At 38.2% G+C, this 15,582-nt stretch overlaps 1 protein-coding gene across 2 annotated transcripts in view; it reads left to right on the top strand.

The window, feature by feature from the left end:
- MET (MET proto-oncogene, receptor tyrosine kinase) overlaps positions 1 to 15,582 on the top strand; it is a 127,753-nt gene that overhangs the window by 92,324 nt on the left and 19,847 nt on the right. For both annotated transcript variants that reach the window (XM_036862899.1, XM_036862900.1), the window contains exons 11-15: positions 997 to 1,215; positions 8,466 to 8,612; positions 10,358 to 10,514; positions 10,712 to 10,852; positions 13,901 to 14,131. In XM_036862899.1, the coding sequence (XP_036718794.1) occupies positions 997 to 1,215; positions 8,466 to 8,612; positions 10,358 to 10,514; positions 10,712 to 10,852; positions 13,901 to 14,131 (895 nt within the window). The remainder of the gene's footprint in view (positions 1 to 996; positions 1,216 to 8,465; positions 8,613 to 10,357; positions 10,515 to 10,711; positions 10,853 to 13,900; positions 14,132 to 15,582) is intronic.

Raw genomic sequence — 15,582 nt, 5'->3', positions numbered from 1 at the left:
CCAACTCTACTTGTCAAAGAAAAGGAAATCTGAGGGATGTTGTTGCTTGTTTGTCTTTTCCTTGGAGGAAAAAATGCAACCATTTAACCTTAAACGTGCCACTTTGTGTTGGTGGTTTAGTCTAAGCACAATCAAGAGGAAACCACATTTTCCAAACTTCTATAAATCAGAATTACAAAGGGGAAGATTTGAAATGAGAGATGGAAGGGCATGAAATAATAATAACAGAGCCTTTGTAAAAGAGAGAGCATAGGAAAAGATTTATCAGTAGAGAATACAAAGTGAGCAAGAAGCTGTCCAGTGTGGGAGTTATGTGAATTTTAGGGTCAGTGGCGTAGGATTTATGTTCCCTACTTTGCCACTCAGAGCTGTGTGACCTGGTCTGATGACATCAGCTCGAAAAGCTCAGTTTCTTCATCTGTAATTATGTGTGTAATCGTAGCACCTACCTCATAGGATTATTGTGAGAATTAAATGAGACCAACCTTGTACTAAAGTATTTTGCACAGGACCTGGCACTCAGTAATTGATAGCTTAAAACACACTCATAAGATGACCTGTATACACTACCAAATGTAAAATAGATAGCTTGTGGGAAGCTGCTGCATAGCACAGAGAGATCAGCTTGATGCTTTGTGATCACCTAGAGGGGTGGGATAGGGAGTGTGGGAGGGAGGCTCAAAAGGGAGGGAATATAGGGATATATGTATACATATAGCTGATTCACTTTGTTATAAAGCAGAAACTAACTCACCATTGTAGAGCAATTATACTCCAATAAAGATGTTAAAAAAAAAAAAAAAAGACCGTGTTGTTTAGAGAATCACATCTGTCATGTTTCCAGAAATGTGTTCTTCAACATTAGGAAGTTAAATGGAGATATTTTTCAAAATTGTACATTTTCAATTGATTGTCTGAAACAGTGAAATGTGAAAGTTGCTATTGATGTTGTCAAGCTATGTTCTGTTTACAGTGGATAATTGTGTCTTACTATAGGCATGTCAGCATCGCTCTAATTCGGAGATAATCTGCTGTACAACTCCTTCACTACAACAGCTGAACCTACAACTCCCCCTGAAAACCAAAGCCTTTTTCATGTTAGATGGGATCCATTCCAAATACTTTGATCTCATTTATGTACATAATCCTGTGTTTAAGCCTTTTGAAAAGCCAGTGATGATCTCAATAGGCAATGAAAATGTGCTAGAAATCAAGGTAAGAAATGCTTAAAATCATCTCTTAAATCATCAACTTGCACCTAATTGACTTCATAGCTATGTGAATAAAATTGTTGTACTTGGTCATTATCTTCTACTACATCGGCAAATATCTAAGCTCTGAGAAACAAATCTTTTTGACATAAGACTAAAAGGTATGTATAATCATGAACTGCTTTTTAATGAAGCATTTAAAAACTCTTTCTTGTGTATATATTAAAAAGTAAATGTGAGACACAAATCCATTAAAGTTGCCTATGATGTATTATTCTGCCAATGTTATATATTTCCCCGGACACCTAAATGTGCTCATTATAAGATAAAAGGTAAGAGTCACGAAGGTAAACCCATCAATTGTAGTTCTGTACTTCCTTCTAGTTTGGAATTTTGTATCTGGGTGTGGTTATCTCTAAGCTGATTTATAAATGGAGCTGGATTTCCTCTACCTCAGAAATATATTAGCCTCTAAATATAATTTGATTGGACAATAACAAATCATCTTTTCTAACCCAGCCTGTTGCAAACAAAGAATACTAAAACCAAGAGAGGTTAAGTGGTTTGACTAGTGATCAAATCGTGGCAGAACAAAGACTAGAATACAACTCTTTTATGTTGCTTCAGTCACTTTTACTTCAGATAGTAATAAAAGAGGCAAAATGATCAAAACTTTAATTATCTGTAGCCCCAGTCTCTAGAAACAACAAAATACTTATCCTTCAACATGATGTTTTAGGCATGCAGAATTTTCCCCCTGAAAGATAGCCTGAATGCAAATATGAACAAACACAAAGTAATATGATAGTCCTTGTTTTGATGTAATATAAATTCCCAAAGATCATCCCCATCTAAGTAAGAATATGTTTCTACTAAAATTTTTCTGCTTTTTCAACAAGATTTTATCTACAGCCAAACCCATGCACACGTTCATACTCATACAAGTTTACTAACCTCGCAATTATGTTTCGTGCAATAATTAAGCAAGCCCAGCATGAAATTAAATGGAAGCCTGCTTCAACGAACAGCATGTTTACCATAGCAGAGTTCTTTCATCTGCTTCTTTAATTAGTTTTAGAAAGGGAGAAAGAGCTTTTATCACTTCTTTTTTTTTTTCAATAAAATTAATCTAGTGTGACCTTTTGCTTTCAACAATTACTGTGTTTGCCATTTGAAAGATACCATTTGGTTTTTCTTGATGAAAACAAAGGTTTATTTGCAAATATTTTTACACCCAGATAAACTCTCTTTTTCTGTTCCTGTATTTATGATGGAAGGATTAGAGAAGAATGGTTCTTTATCTACCCTTTCAAGCAGTCTTATATGGAGGAGAAAACTCCTTTTTCTGTAAATTACATACCCATTATTCAATGTCCTACAAAATTGTTGGACCAAGAAAAGTATGATTTGACACCATCCTCAGCCTTTCAGTGCTGTTCCCAACCTGGCCCAAGAGGCCTCTGGAAACAGACACAAGAGACTTTCTTTTCTTGCCTATATACGGAATGACTCTTTTCTCTAATAAGGGTCTAGCACCTGCCATGTCACAGAGTGGCAATCTGGGGAAAAAAGGAACAGTTTTGGGGGACTATTTTGGTGTCATGACTCAGTCTTCTCCCATATTCCATTTTACGTATGTGTAAGAGGAAATCTAGTATAAGAGAATCTTTGTGTGACAGCGATTTAACCCTTTATCAAATTCTAAAGTTGATCACATTAAAACCTCTGCCTCTCTGAGGGCAGAAACAAAGAAACATAAAGCAAGAGAAAAGAAAAAGCCTCTTCTGGACAAGCAGTGAACTGTTTTTTATCAAAAGAAAGGGGTGCCATTTTATTTCATGTTGTGCTTGTTCAATTACCGTTCAAAACATGAATGTGAACTATGTTTGTGTTCCATCAGTGAAAGCACTATGGAGAGAATTGTGTTTAGAGTGAGATTTGCTTCTTGTTGCCAAGAAGAGTTCGTGCTCCTCAAGCAGACATGCATACAAGAATTCCTTGGCTAAAAAGAGACTGTGATAGTTTCCAGCCCTAGTTGTGAGAATTGGCTTAGTCAATAGTTGGTGTAATGATTACACCATGGCCAAGAGGGTCAGCCAAGTTTGGATCAAGAGAACATAATAGAGATCAGGGATCAGTCATTCCTCAGGACTAATCAGAAACCCCATTAATGTGGGAGGTAGTTTATATCCAAGGCTTAGGCACCAGCTGTGGACAGTGGTCATCGGAAGTAGACATCTCAGGACTTCCCTGGTGGCGCAGTGGTTAAGAATCCGCCTGCCAATGCATAGGACACGAGTTCGAGCCCTGGTCCAGGAAGATCCCACATTCCACGGAGCAATTAAGCCTGTGCACCACAACTACTGAGGCTGTGCTCTAGAGCCCGCGAGCCACAACTACTGAAGCCCCTGCGCCTAGAGCCCATGCTCCACAACAAGAGAAGCCCACGCACCACAACGAAGAGTAGCCCTCTCTCACCGCAACTAGAGAAAAGCCTGTGCACAGCAACGAAGACCCAATGCCGCCAAAAACAAAAAATAAACAAACAAATTTATGGAAAAAAAAAGAAGTAGACATCTCTTTAGGAGTACACATTAAGGTACGGTGTTCATGTCAACAACAGCTCACATTTGTGTGGAATTTTAGTTAACACAGTACTTTGACATATGTTGTTTCATTTGAGACTCATGTGGACTTGTGAGGTTGGGAGGTCAGTGATGATTATCCCCATTTATAGATAAGTAAACAGAGGTTTAGAAAGATTAGGTAATTTGTTTTGGGTCATCTAGGGAGCAAACAGCATAACCAGGGCTCACACTCAAATTTCTTGATTCCAAATTTGGTCTTCTTTCCACTACATTACAAAGGCTTTCATGTTAACTTTCATTTCATGTATACCAAAATACCTTTCATAATAGAGAAATTTTCTATCATACAGTACATGGATAGCTATACAATCCTTTAAGTGAAATAGCTCTAAACTCTTTAAAAATATCTAAAAGTCAATTCTGTTGAAAGAAACCCTGAATTTTTTCCTAATTATCTTATATGACTTTTTGTTCATGATCATATTTTATGGAAACTAGAGAAGCACAGTATTTAATGCTGGAACTAGGACTGCCTGACACTGCCCTGGGGCTTCATCTTATTCTGGAGCATATAGATATACATGGTAATAGAGATGCTTCAGAAGTCCAGTTTGGAGAAGTTGACTAAAACAGGAAAAGCAGCAGGAAGATCATCTAAGTCAGGGAACAGGGACTCAGGCTACGATACTAGGAGCATAAGATCAAAGGTTGAGAGCTCAGTTAGAGGCCTGTGTCAGTGTCTGGGCATCAGAAGGATCTAGAAGGGAGAGTAGTTCTGAGCTAACTCAGTCTGCCTGCTTCCCAGAGCCAGCTAGAGTTTTGTCTTCCTCCCACTTCTGACTAATATACCTGCAATTATAGGCCCAAACCCATTCACAACCACCGTGAGGCCAGTTCTGTCTCTAGACAGGGTAGAAATGAAGGGCTCTTTTCTTAGAGATCATTTGGCCCAATGTCAAGACCTGTTCTTATTGATGGTGCTCATAAACTAGTACAGTTGACCCTTGAACAACACAGGTTTGAACTGCGCAGGTCCACTATACACGGATTTTTTTCAATAAATACATACTATAGTCCTATGTGATCCATGGTTGGTTGAATCTGTGGTTACAGAACCTCAGATACAGAGGGCTGACTGTGAAGTTATACGTGGATTTTCAACTGCACGGGTGTCAGTGCCCCTAACCCCCCACGTTATTCAGGGGTCAACTGTATTTCCCTGTGCTACACACTTTAATATGCATTCTGTGGGGGGAAAAACCCATATTCCAGGGCACATAGAGAGCACCTGTGGTATCCCAGTGCCCCAAGTAGCCAATGAAGAAACCGGTTTAATTTTGGTTCATCCAGCTTTTCTCAAAAGACCTGGGAACTTTTTTCCCCAAATACCTGTTAATGTCCTGTGGACTTAGTTTTGAAGCTTTCTGTGCTGGTTCTTTGGCCTAGTTCCCAAGCTGAGGGGGCTCATATCCTCTGGATAAAATGTAACTGTTCCTCCACCACCACCCCACCTCACTGATTTTCTATTGCCAGCCTCCCTGGACCGTGGCCTGGCTGAGTCCTGCTACCATCCCCTCCATGGCCTTAACCGACTTTCCCAGACTCAACATTGTGGCCCCCTGGAGGCATGAAAACTTGCAAGACCCCGCCTGTTATGATGCTATTTTTCAAATCCTACCCACTTCCACTCCTATCTGCTCTGCTCTGTAACCAGCTCAGACATGGGTTCCCAGGCCTGAGTCCTAGATAGAAACGTCATACCTGGCCAGAGTTCAGTGGAAAGGGATAAGGGACATCCTGATATGACAGAGGAGTAACAGTTTTTCACTTTAGAAATATATTCATTTAAACATTACAGTGAGAGGAAGAAACTCTTACTCATCTTTATATTCCAGAGTTTTGTCTAACACACAGTAGTAGATGGTAAGTAGATTTGTATTAAATGGAATTGATTTGCTTCATGACCAAGTCCCTTCTTGAACCTTAGTTCTCAATGTGTAAAGCAGGAATGACCATAATACCTACCTCAGGGAAGTGTCTTTGCAGGATAAAATGAGATAATTATAACTCTAAATTGCTCTATGGGTGTAAGGGATTAAAGGCCAGAAAGCTCCTTTTATTTTGCTTTATTTAAAAACCTATGTATTACTGTTTTAATGACTGAAGAACTAATCCAATTTTGTAAATATGTTCTACTATTTAATAATAGCTAATATTAAATAATAAAAAGTAAATAATAAAATTTCTAAACATAAACATTTTTTTCCACAGCTCGATAAAGCTATGTTTATTTTAAATGACGAAAACCAGCCTATACCTTTTTTTTTCCTGATTCGGTCCCCTCTGTTATATAGTAGTGGGCTTCCAGTATCAGTTTTTTGATATCTTGGATTGTAAACTTTTAAAATAATCACCATACAGGGCTTCCCTGGTGGCGCAGTGGTTAAGAATCCGCCTGCCAAGGCAGGGGACACGGGTTCGAGCCCTGGACCGGGAAGATCCCGCGGAGCAACAAAGCCCGTGTGCCACAACTACCGAAGCCCGCGTGCCTAGAGCCCGTGCTCCACAACAAGAGGAGCCACCGCAATGAGAAGCACACGCACCGCAACAAAGAGTAGCCGCCGCTCGCTGCAACTAGAGAAAGCCCTCACACAGCAACGAAGACCCGACGCAGCCAAAAATAAATAAAATAAATAAATTTTTAAAAAATAAAATAAAATAATCACTATACATATAAAGCTGATATTAATTTCTTATGTAAGTCACTAATTATTATGGGTTTCTTAGTAGGCACAAATGAAAAGCGGTTTCGTTGTTCAGCTTTGTGACCTGTTTTTGTTTTAGAGAAGCTTTTATGCATCATCCTAGGCAACCCTGAGCCTAAAAGAAGGAGTATTGGAAATGTAAATGCAGTATGTTCATCTCTTCCCCCAGCCTTCATCATTATCTAAGCAAGCAAGACACATTTTAGTCATTCCCTCATAAATCAAGCCCTCCAGCTCTTTAATCTCTTTCCTTTGTCATTCCCTGAATTTCCTCCAGTATGTGAGCCAGTGCCTCAGCCCTCCTCAGTCCTAACCAACAAGTTGTCATTTGAAGCTCCAAGGTGACTTATTAGATTTATGTGCTTCTACGTTGACTTGCCCTGTGGGGCTGACCTGGTTCAATGGAGTACACATACTGCCTCTAGAAATATCGTAAGGATAGAGTTTGTCTATACCCATTTTTTTTAACTCCAAATTCATGTTAGAAAGAAATATTTTCTTCCAACTTCTTTTCCGAGAATAATATTTGACCTAGCAATCTATCGAGATCCATATGAGACAATGTATGTAAAACTAGTTTGCCAGGTATTAAAGGTCATGTAAAACAAAGTGGGAAACAAAGTAGCAGTACTGTAGTTGTTACTGGCTGCTCTTTGTCCCTAAGAAAAATGCTAATATGTTTTGATAATCTCTCTCTCCTCAAAATAATAACTTTTTAATAAATATCCATACTCGGACTTCCCTGGTGGTGCAGTGGCTAAGAATCCGCCTGTCAATGCAGGGGACGCAGGTTCAAGCCCTGGTCCGAGAAGATCCCACATGCCGTGGAGCAACTAAGCCCGTGTGCCACAAGTACGGAGCCTGCGCTCTAGAAGCCGCGAGCCACAACTACTGAAGACCGTTCGCCTAGAGCCCGTGCTCTGCAACAAGAGAAGCCACCGCAGTGAGAAGCCCGCGCACCGCAACAAAGAGTAGCCCCACTCGCCGCAACTAGAGAAAGCCCACGTGCAGCAACGAAGACCCAACGCAGCCAAAAAATAAATAATAAAAATAAACTAAATAAATTTTTTAAATAATAAATAAATAAATAGCCATACTCATTAAGTCTTCATATGAGAAATTGTACCACTTCTTTCCCAAGGCTAATTATTGGTTTCTTCAACAAAACAGTGATATTTTGAATGCCTAATGGTGACTTCAATTAACTAAATATGTCAAATTGAACAATGTTTTTAAAGCCCTCATGTAACTATATAATTGTTCAAAATAATGTAATCATGCTCTCAAATCATAATGAGGGTCACACGGAATCTTATAGGAATTTCTTTTAAAATGGATTCATTTTTGTATAGGATTCAACTATGCAAGAAGGATGAAAAGAAACTGCCCAACTCAAATACAAAAGAAATACATTGACATAGATCCATTACATCAAAATCTTTGGAGATGAGACCCAGGCATCAGTATTTTATATAAAGTCCTCAGTGTGATTCTAAAACTAAAGCCAAAGCTGAGTATCCCTGCATTAGGCAGCTCGACAACTGAATCTCCAAATTGTTTCCCTTTTGCCAACCATTAATACCCCCTGAAAACATTAATAAGGTGATTATGAATAAGACATCATTGGACATAAGGGTGTGAACCAAGAATCTCTATCCTTTTCTCTAAAATACAATTTGATGGAAAAGCTGGATGCTATGATTCCTGACTGATTAGTACCCTGAAATGGTCATGCTGTCTTTCAACCATCCAAATCCCCATCAAAATGAGTGTCAGAAAATCATGTGCCTTGGTAAACAGCATGGCCTGTGTTTGCAGTATATTTATATTCCTTCACAATTGTTTGCATTCCTGCAAAACTGTGAAGTGTTAACAAGCTCCTTTTTCTTTTTTTCTTCCAGGGAAACGATATTGACCCTGAAGCAGTTAAAGGTGAAGTGTTAAAAGTTGGAAATAAGAGCTGTGAGAATATACACTCACATTCTGAAGCCGTTTTATGTACGGTCCCCAATGACCTGCTGAAATTGAACAGTGAACTAAACATAGAGGTGGGATTCCTGCTTTCCTCTCATGATGTAAATAAAGATGCCAGCGTAATTATGTCACTTGCAGGCTTGAAATAAATCATTAAAGCTCATTTGTCTGTTGGCTTTAGCTCATCAGCTCAGCCTTGGTTCTTAGTTGTTATTTTAGAAATAGTGAGGTTTTGTTGCACTGTCTCCTTCCCAAGCTTCAAAGGGTAGATCTCAAAAGTCCTTGCTGGCCACGCTCCTCTCCATCATGCCATGTTCTTGCCGAAATTTTCTGTAATTCTCAGGAGGGATAAGGACACATTCAATAGGGCCCTTTCCCCACCTCTCACCATTCCAGGAGGCCAGAGCCAACACACTACTGCCCGCTACAGTGATCTCAAATGCAGAGACCCATAAGTAAAAGAATATGTATGCACTGGATGAAGTAAAATAAGAATTAAACTATTTTACAGTAACTTCTTTCATGTAAACAGCTAAATCAGAGAACTGGGAACCAGAGTGAGTGATTTTTTTTTCATTCTTTTTTTTTAACAGCTTTATTGAGATTAATTCACATACCGTACAGTTTATACATTTAAAGTATACAGTTCAATGGTTTTAGGTATATTACATTATTAATTTTTTTAATTATGGTAAAATACATATAAAATTTGCCATTTTAATCATTTTTTAGTGTACAATTCAGTGGCATTAATTACATTCACAGTGTTGTGCAACCGTCACCACTATCGAATTCCAAAACTTTTTCATCACCCTAAACAGAATCTCTGGAACCATTCAATAGTACTGTCACAATCCCTCCTCTTCCCCAGCCCCTGGTAACCTCTAATCTACTTTCTGTCTTTATGAATTTGCCTACTCTAGACATTTCATGTAAGTGAAATCATATAATATTTGTCCTTTTGTGTCTGGGCTTATTCTACTTAGCAAGTTTTCAAGGTTGATCCATGTTGTAGCATGTGTCAGAACTTCATTCCTTTTTAAGGCTGAATAATATTCCACTGTATAGATACACCACATAAGGCTGAATAATATTCCACTGTATAGATATACCACATTTTGTTTATCCAAGAATGTGTGATTTTTAAAGGGTTCCTGAAGTTTTCCAAAAAGTTATGAAATGGGAATGTATGAAAAAATTTAAAAATCAAAGAAGGCTGAATCATGAGATCAGAGTTTGGAATTAAAAGGACCAGAAATCCTAAAAATCATACCATGTCAGAGCTGGAAGGAACGTCAAAGACTTCTTCTATGTATCAAAACTGAAATAAAAATATTCTGAGACTTTATTATCCCATCATAATAATAATATGATTACTACTTATGGGGAGTCTCCTGTGCCCTCTACCCTACCCTCCAGGACAGAATTAATGTCCTGTTGTCTCTTTTTCTTACTATATGTTCATACTTCTACAGTACATATCATAGTGTACTATAATCATTTATTTTTGTGTTTGTCTCCCTTTCATACTTCAGTTCCTCAAAGTCAGAGACTGATTTTTATCTTTTTACCCCCTAATACCTAGTTATAAGTACAAACAGCTATGCATAATGTAAGTACTTAAGTGATTAGTAGCCCCTAATTATTTGAACACTGAACCAGGATTGAGGAATGCCTTAAATACTCTGAAGGCAATTATGCCACTTCTAGAACGGTAATAACCAGGTAGTATTTTGAGCCCAGGGAGACTGTGATTCAACTGTGTAGTGTATTTTGTATCTATCATGGCTAAATTCTGACTTTTATTTGTCATTTTTAGTGGAAGCAAGCAATTTCTTCAACCGTCCTTGGAAAAGTGATAGTTCAACCAGATCAGAATTTCACAGGACTGATTGTTGGTGTTGTCTCAATATCAATAATACTCTTATTATTACTTGGGCTGTTCCTGTGGCTGAAAAAGAGAAAGCAAATTAAAGGTGCATTTTTTGGTTATTGTTTGTTGTAAAGGAGTTGCCTTAAGGATACAGTCGTTGCAGTTTAAAATTGTCATAGATTCATGTGTGCGGTCTTATGCAATCCATAAAACCCATGAGTTCTGGTCACTGGGTCAGAGTCTGCTGGGACCCGTGATAGCCAAGTCTTTAACGAGCTCTTTCTCTCTTTCTGTTTTAAGATCTGGGCAGTGAATTAGTTCGCTATGATGCAAGGGTACACACTCCTCATTTGGATCGGCTTGTAAGTGCCCGAAGTGTAAGCCCAACTACAGAAATGGTTTCAAATGAATCTGTAGACTACAGAGCTACTTTTCCAGAAGGTATACTTCAGTTTATTGTTCTGAGAAATACCTATACCTATACCTCAGTGGGTTGTGGCATTGTTGTTTACTTTTGGTTTTGCCTTTATATTTTTATAAAAATATAAAAGAAGTATTCACCTCTTCGTTGGCCAAAGAAGTATTTAATTTGACACAGAGTTACACGGCTCTTATTTTAAAATGAACTCATTTACATATTATATGAGATTTTTAGAGTCTTTAAGCTCTGTTCTCACAAAAAGGTTCATTTTAAAATCATTTGAGCAAAGATAAGGTGTTTATCATCTGAGTGCAATGCTAAGAAATTGTGAAGCTCTCTTTATCAACCCAGGAAGAGTTAAGATAGGAAACTTATATTTATTAAAATAGAAGTTGGTACAGCTACATTTTTTTACCTGTTGATCCTCAAACGTTTGAATTATACTTTTAGCCCTCCTTTGAAGGATTCTCAATGAACTATTAGTACTCAGCCTTTTACCCACAGCATCCCAGGACTTGAATATATTTTGAGTCTTATCCAATAAAAACCTTCAATTATGCTATTTAAAAGGGAGGGTTAACATCATCTGTTTTGCAAAACATTAGACCTAATAATTGTCAGATTAGCCAGAGCATTTCACATTGTTTTATTTAAAATCTCCTGGTAAAAGCAAAATGTCTGTATTGTATCTGCTCCATTATCTTTAGAAGTTACAGGACGTGAGTCAAGTACAAGCATTTCCCTGGTTGAATATTTACCACTGGATAAATAAAATGAGTCACAGACAGTTGAGGATACTGCAAAACTTAGAAGTTGCTCATCAAAACAAGTACAAGAGCAATGAGGCACTTAACATTTTAACTTTTTCAACACTTACTGCCTCTTACTTTTTCAAGTTTATGTTAGTTCTATAGGGATGTTCTATAGACACTGTTAATATTGTCTTTTCCCACATGACTCCCTTTATTTTTAAGAATCCAAGCCCTTAACAACATGGACAAATCAAATCCAGTTTATAGTTTTGAAATTTAGATCTGTTTATTATTTTATATTCACATTTAATGGCTCTAATTTGAGATCATTAAAATTCACAAGTAATTTTTTTAAAGAAGCATATTTAATCTTCCTTCAACCTCATTACTCACCAGACCTCTGTCATCATTGCTAAGAAACTTGAGTTTCATTCTCTTTCCTACATTGAACCTACTCCTTGGAGACATGGAAAAATAAAATAGGCAAAAGAAAGTTATCCAGAGAGAAGACTGAGGAAATGCACAGCCAGCACCTAATAAAGAGGCACCTACAGAGCTTCTCTCTCTGTGTGTGGTGGGGACAGCACCCTTATCAGTCTTTCATGCAGACCTAGAATTCTCTGTGTGTCAGACCAGAAACACACACTGATGGTTTAAATTGGTTTGTGTGCGTGTTTGAACTTAGCCCAAAGGTCAGTACAATTTCTATGCCAGAGGATTTTTTCCTGTGCCTCATCAAGGATTTCCCTTAATCTCTGCACCTCTGAAAATTTAGAACCCTGATCTCTAGGTGCAAAGGTTTGAGAAGTGAAGGCAAAGGAACTGAGTTTAGAGAGGTTCATCCGCATTTCCATCCCCTAGGAAAGGTTTGGAAACCCTGACTCTGGAATTAAAGGAACAGACACCCAGCTAGGCTCCTTCATTCCCTTACCCATCCAACATCTCAAGCACTCCCCTGATGTTCTACATCCTTTTAAGGTTGCATCTGTCTCATTTCCAGCTGGTGATTACTATAACTACAGGTGGTCCCAAAGCTCTCCTGGAACCACTGTTGAAATTTACTGCTCTGGACAAATTGATGTATTAACCAAACTGTCCAATGTGGCAGATACTAAACATGTTTAAGTGGGCTTAGGAATAGTTAGGGTACCATCAACTTCCTTTTTAATGACCCTCTCTTAAGTTCTGATTTTCCTGCTCCTTTGCAAACAAACAATATTTTCTTTTGGTGCTAATGGGGACCCCCTCATAAGCCTCTCCCCTCTCCCTGTGTTATATACTAATACATTTCAATACCCAGCCTAGTTTGTCTTCAAGTCAGTTGCTGCCAGTATCATGCCCTCTCCTTGACCTGTATGCATTCCCACTGGAAAGGGCTAAGCAACTGGTGGCTTTTTTGCCTTATCTGGCATTAAGAAATGTATTCTCAGCCCCATAATTCCCTACCCCTGAAATGGAAAAGTTTCACCTAGAAAAAAGGAACCTTGCTTGAGGCTCTTACAGTTTTGGTTATAAAGATCAACTTACAAGGAATGCTGATCTGATCCCTTTCCAAGTGTCCTCAACTAAGCAATGAGAATGGCACACTAACCCAATTCTAATTTGCTTTCTCTAAAGAGTGATAACACTAGATCTGCTGCCATCACCACAGTATGGAGAACTTACCACGAACGTGAAAAGCTTTCAGTTCTGAAATTTTAGCCATTGCATATTTCTAGTCGTTTGTGTGTATGTGTGTGTATTTATATAGAGAGATATAGACATATAATATTTCACTTTACATATTTTTCATTGACCAGGAATCCACATAGGTTTTGAGCAATACTGATTCATTCCATTGATAAACACTAGTCTCTCAAAAGGCATCTTTTTTCATTTTCTTATAGTTGAGTTGGATTTTTGTGGGAGCCAGGCAGTTGCTTGACTACTTTTGCTGCTTTGCATTCTTAAGAATATAGTATATTAAAAAACAAACCTCAAGCTTGGCTTTTTGCTATACATAAAAAGAGAAATATCTAAGGAAATGAAGAGGGAAAACAAGCTTTCAAAGTTACTGCTTAATATACTTAAAAGAGAATCAATAAAATTTTTTTTAAACACACACACGCATACCTGTATCTTTTCCCAATTTATCATTTTATTAAACCAATTCCTTTGTAAGGGGTTTTCCTAGCCTCATTCAATGGTACAACCATCATTTCTTTAAATTTAAATTTAAAATTTGGTTTTGTTATTAATTCAATTTGCTGCCCCTGTTGCAGTCCCCACTAAGTGAGGTTTCACTATTTTTTCTAATAATTTTGCTTTATCTTGCAGACCAGTTTCCTAACTCATCTCAGAATGGGTCATGCAGACAAGTGCAGTATCCTCTGACAGACCTATCCCCCATCCTAACTAGTGGGGACTCTGATATATCCAGTCCATTACTGCAAAATGCTGTCCACATTGACCTCAGTGCTCTAAATCCAGAGCTGGTCCAGGCAGTTCAGCATGTAGTGATTGGGCCAAGCAGCCTGATTGTGCATTTCAATGAAGTCATAGGAAGAGGTAAGTATTTCCACTCAGCTTTTTGTTAAACACGATTTTCCAGTAAGCATTTTATCTTCTGCCTTTGCAGATTAGGAATTAGACAATGGTGAAAGCAACTGACAGAGCAGTGATAACAAGTGCACTTGATTTCTGCTCTGCAGACATACAGCCCTGCAAATCACATCCATGGGGATTTGCCCCTGTGCATGGAGACAACTTGATAATCTCCCAAACGTATTAGAAATAAATCACATTCCTTCCTCACCCTTTTCATAATGACAACTATAATTTCTTGAAACGTGCCTTTTACTTCCTTCTAAAAATCATTCTGTTACGTTCCGATATTTTTACTTGTATCTCCTTCCAGTCTTTCTCTACCCTGAGAATAGTGACTAACTCTATGAAGTCCTGGTTTATAGCAGTTTGTATACTGCTGGACAGCATCAGAAGACAGGGAATTTATAGCCTTCCCTTGATCTGAAGCAACATACATCATCTCTACAATGCACTCCAATTTCTTTATACAAAGAGGAATGAATATTTGTAATAAGCCAGCCAGAGCAGCAATAACAGCTAGCGTATACAGTCTTTGAGGAAATATTGAGCAGGAAAAGAAACCAACCGGAAGCCAGGAAATGAACTCCACTCTTCCCTTTTTTTCTAAAAAGCTTTTACCTTTAATACTGAATGGCCTCTGATCCCTCTTTATTCAGTATGTGCTGCAAGAGGTAGCACAGACATCAGCCAGCATGATGCAGAAGAAGCTGATGGGACAATTTGCCTTTTGTGTTCACGAGGCCTTCCCATTTTCCTGTGAAAGCATCAACACATTCCTCTATCACATACTCCAGATTTTAATCCTTAGCATGCTCCCCTTCCCAAACAGCAGCTTCGCTGTTAACAAACGTGTTTCACATCAGAGTAATATATAGTTCTTTTACCGGCCTATAAATCCCAGTAATTGTACCAGTTTTGGAGTGTGTGGCTTCACTAATTATGTTCTAATTCTACATATTGTAAAATTAGTATTTTATCATGAAAGGTGCTAAAACTGGCAATTATCTCTCTTATAAAGTAATAATCATGAATGATTCTATAAATATTAACTATTATTTATTTATATGCTTTCCCCAGTAGAACGTGAGCCCTCAAGAGCATTTATTTAGTCACCTTTGCATTACAGGAGAGTAGACTAATGCCCAACACTCACATGCTAGACACTCAGGGGGTCTTGGCCAGCTGGACAACTTAATTAATGACTTACACAGCTATCAGACATTTGGCACCTCTGGGGAAAATTACTGCCACTGGATGAAAGGCTACCATTGGGAAAGTGATGTGGCTAAAACCAGAGAACTAGATGAAATGACTCAGAGTGAATTTGCTTCATTTGGGCGATTGCCTTTCAGTTTCTGCCAACCTGGATTACATACTAACCGGTGACTAAAGGGGGAAATCCTTATTCTATA

This window comes from Balaenoptera musculus, chromosome 9 (genome assembly GCF_009873245.2).
Source record: "Balaenoptera musculus isolate JJ_BM4_2016_0621 chromosome 9, mBalMus1.pri.v3, whole genome shotgun sequence".
Classification (NCBI taxonomy): domain Eukaryota; kingdom Metazoa; phylum Chordata; class Mammalia; order Artiodactyla; family Balaenopteridae; genus Balaenoptera; species Balaenoptera musculus.
The sequence above is the reverse complement of the archived record's forward strand: the minus strand, read 5'-3'. Positions and strand labels throughout refer to the sequence as shown.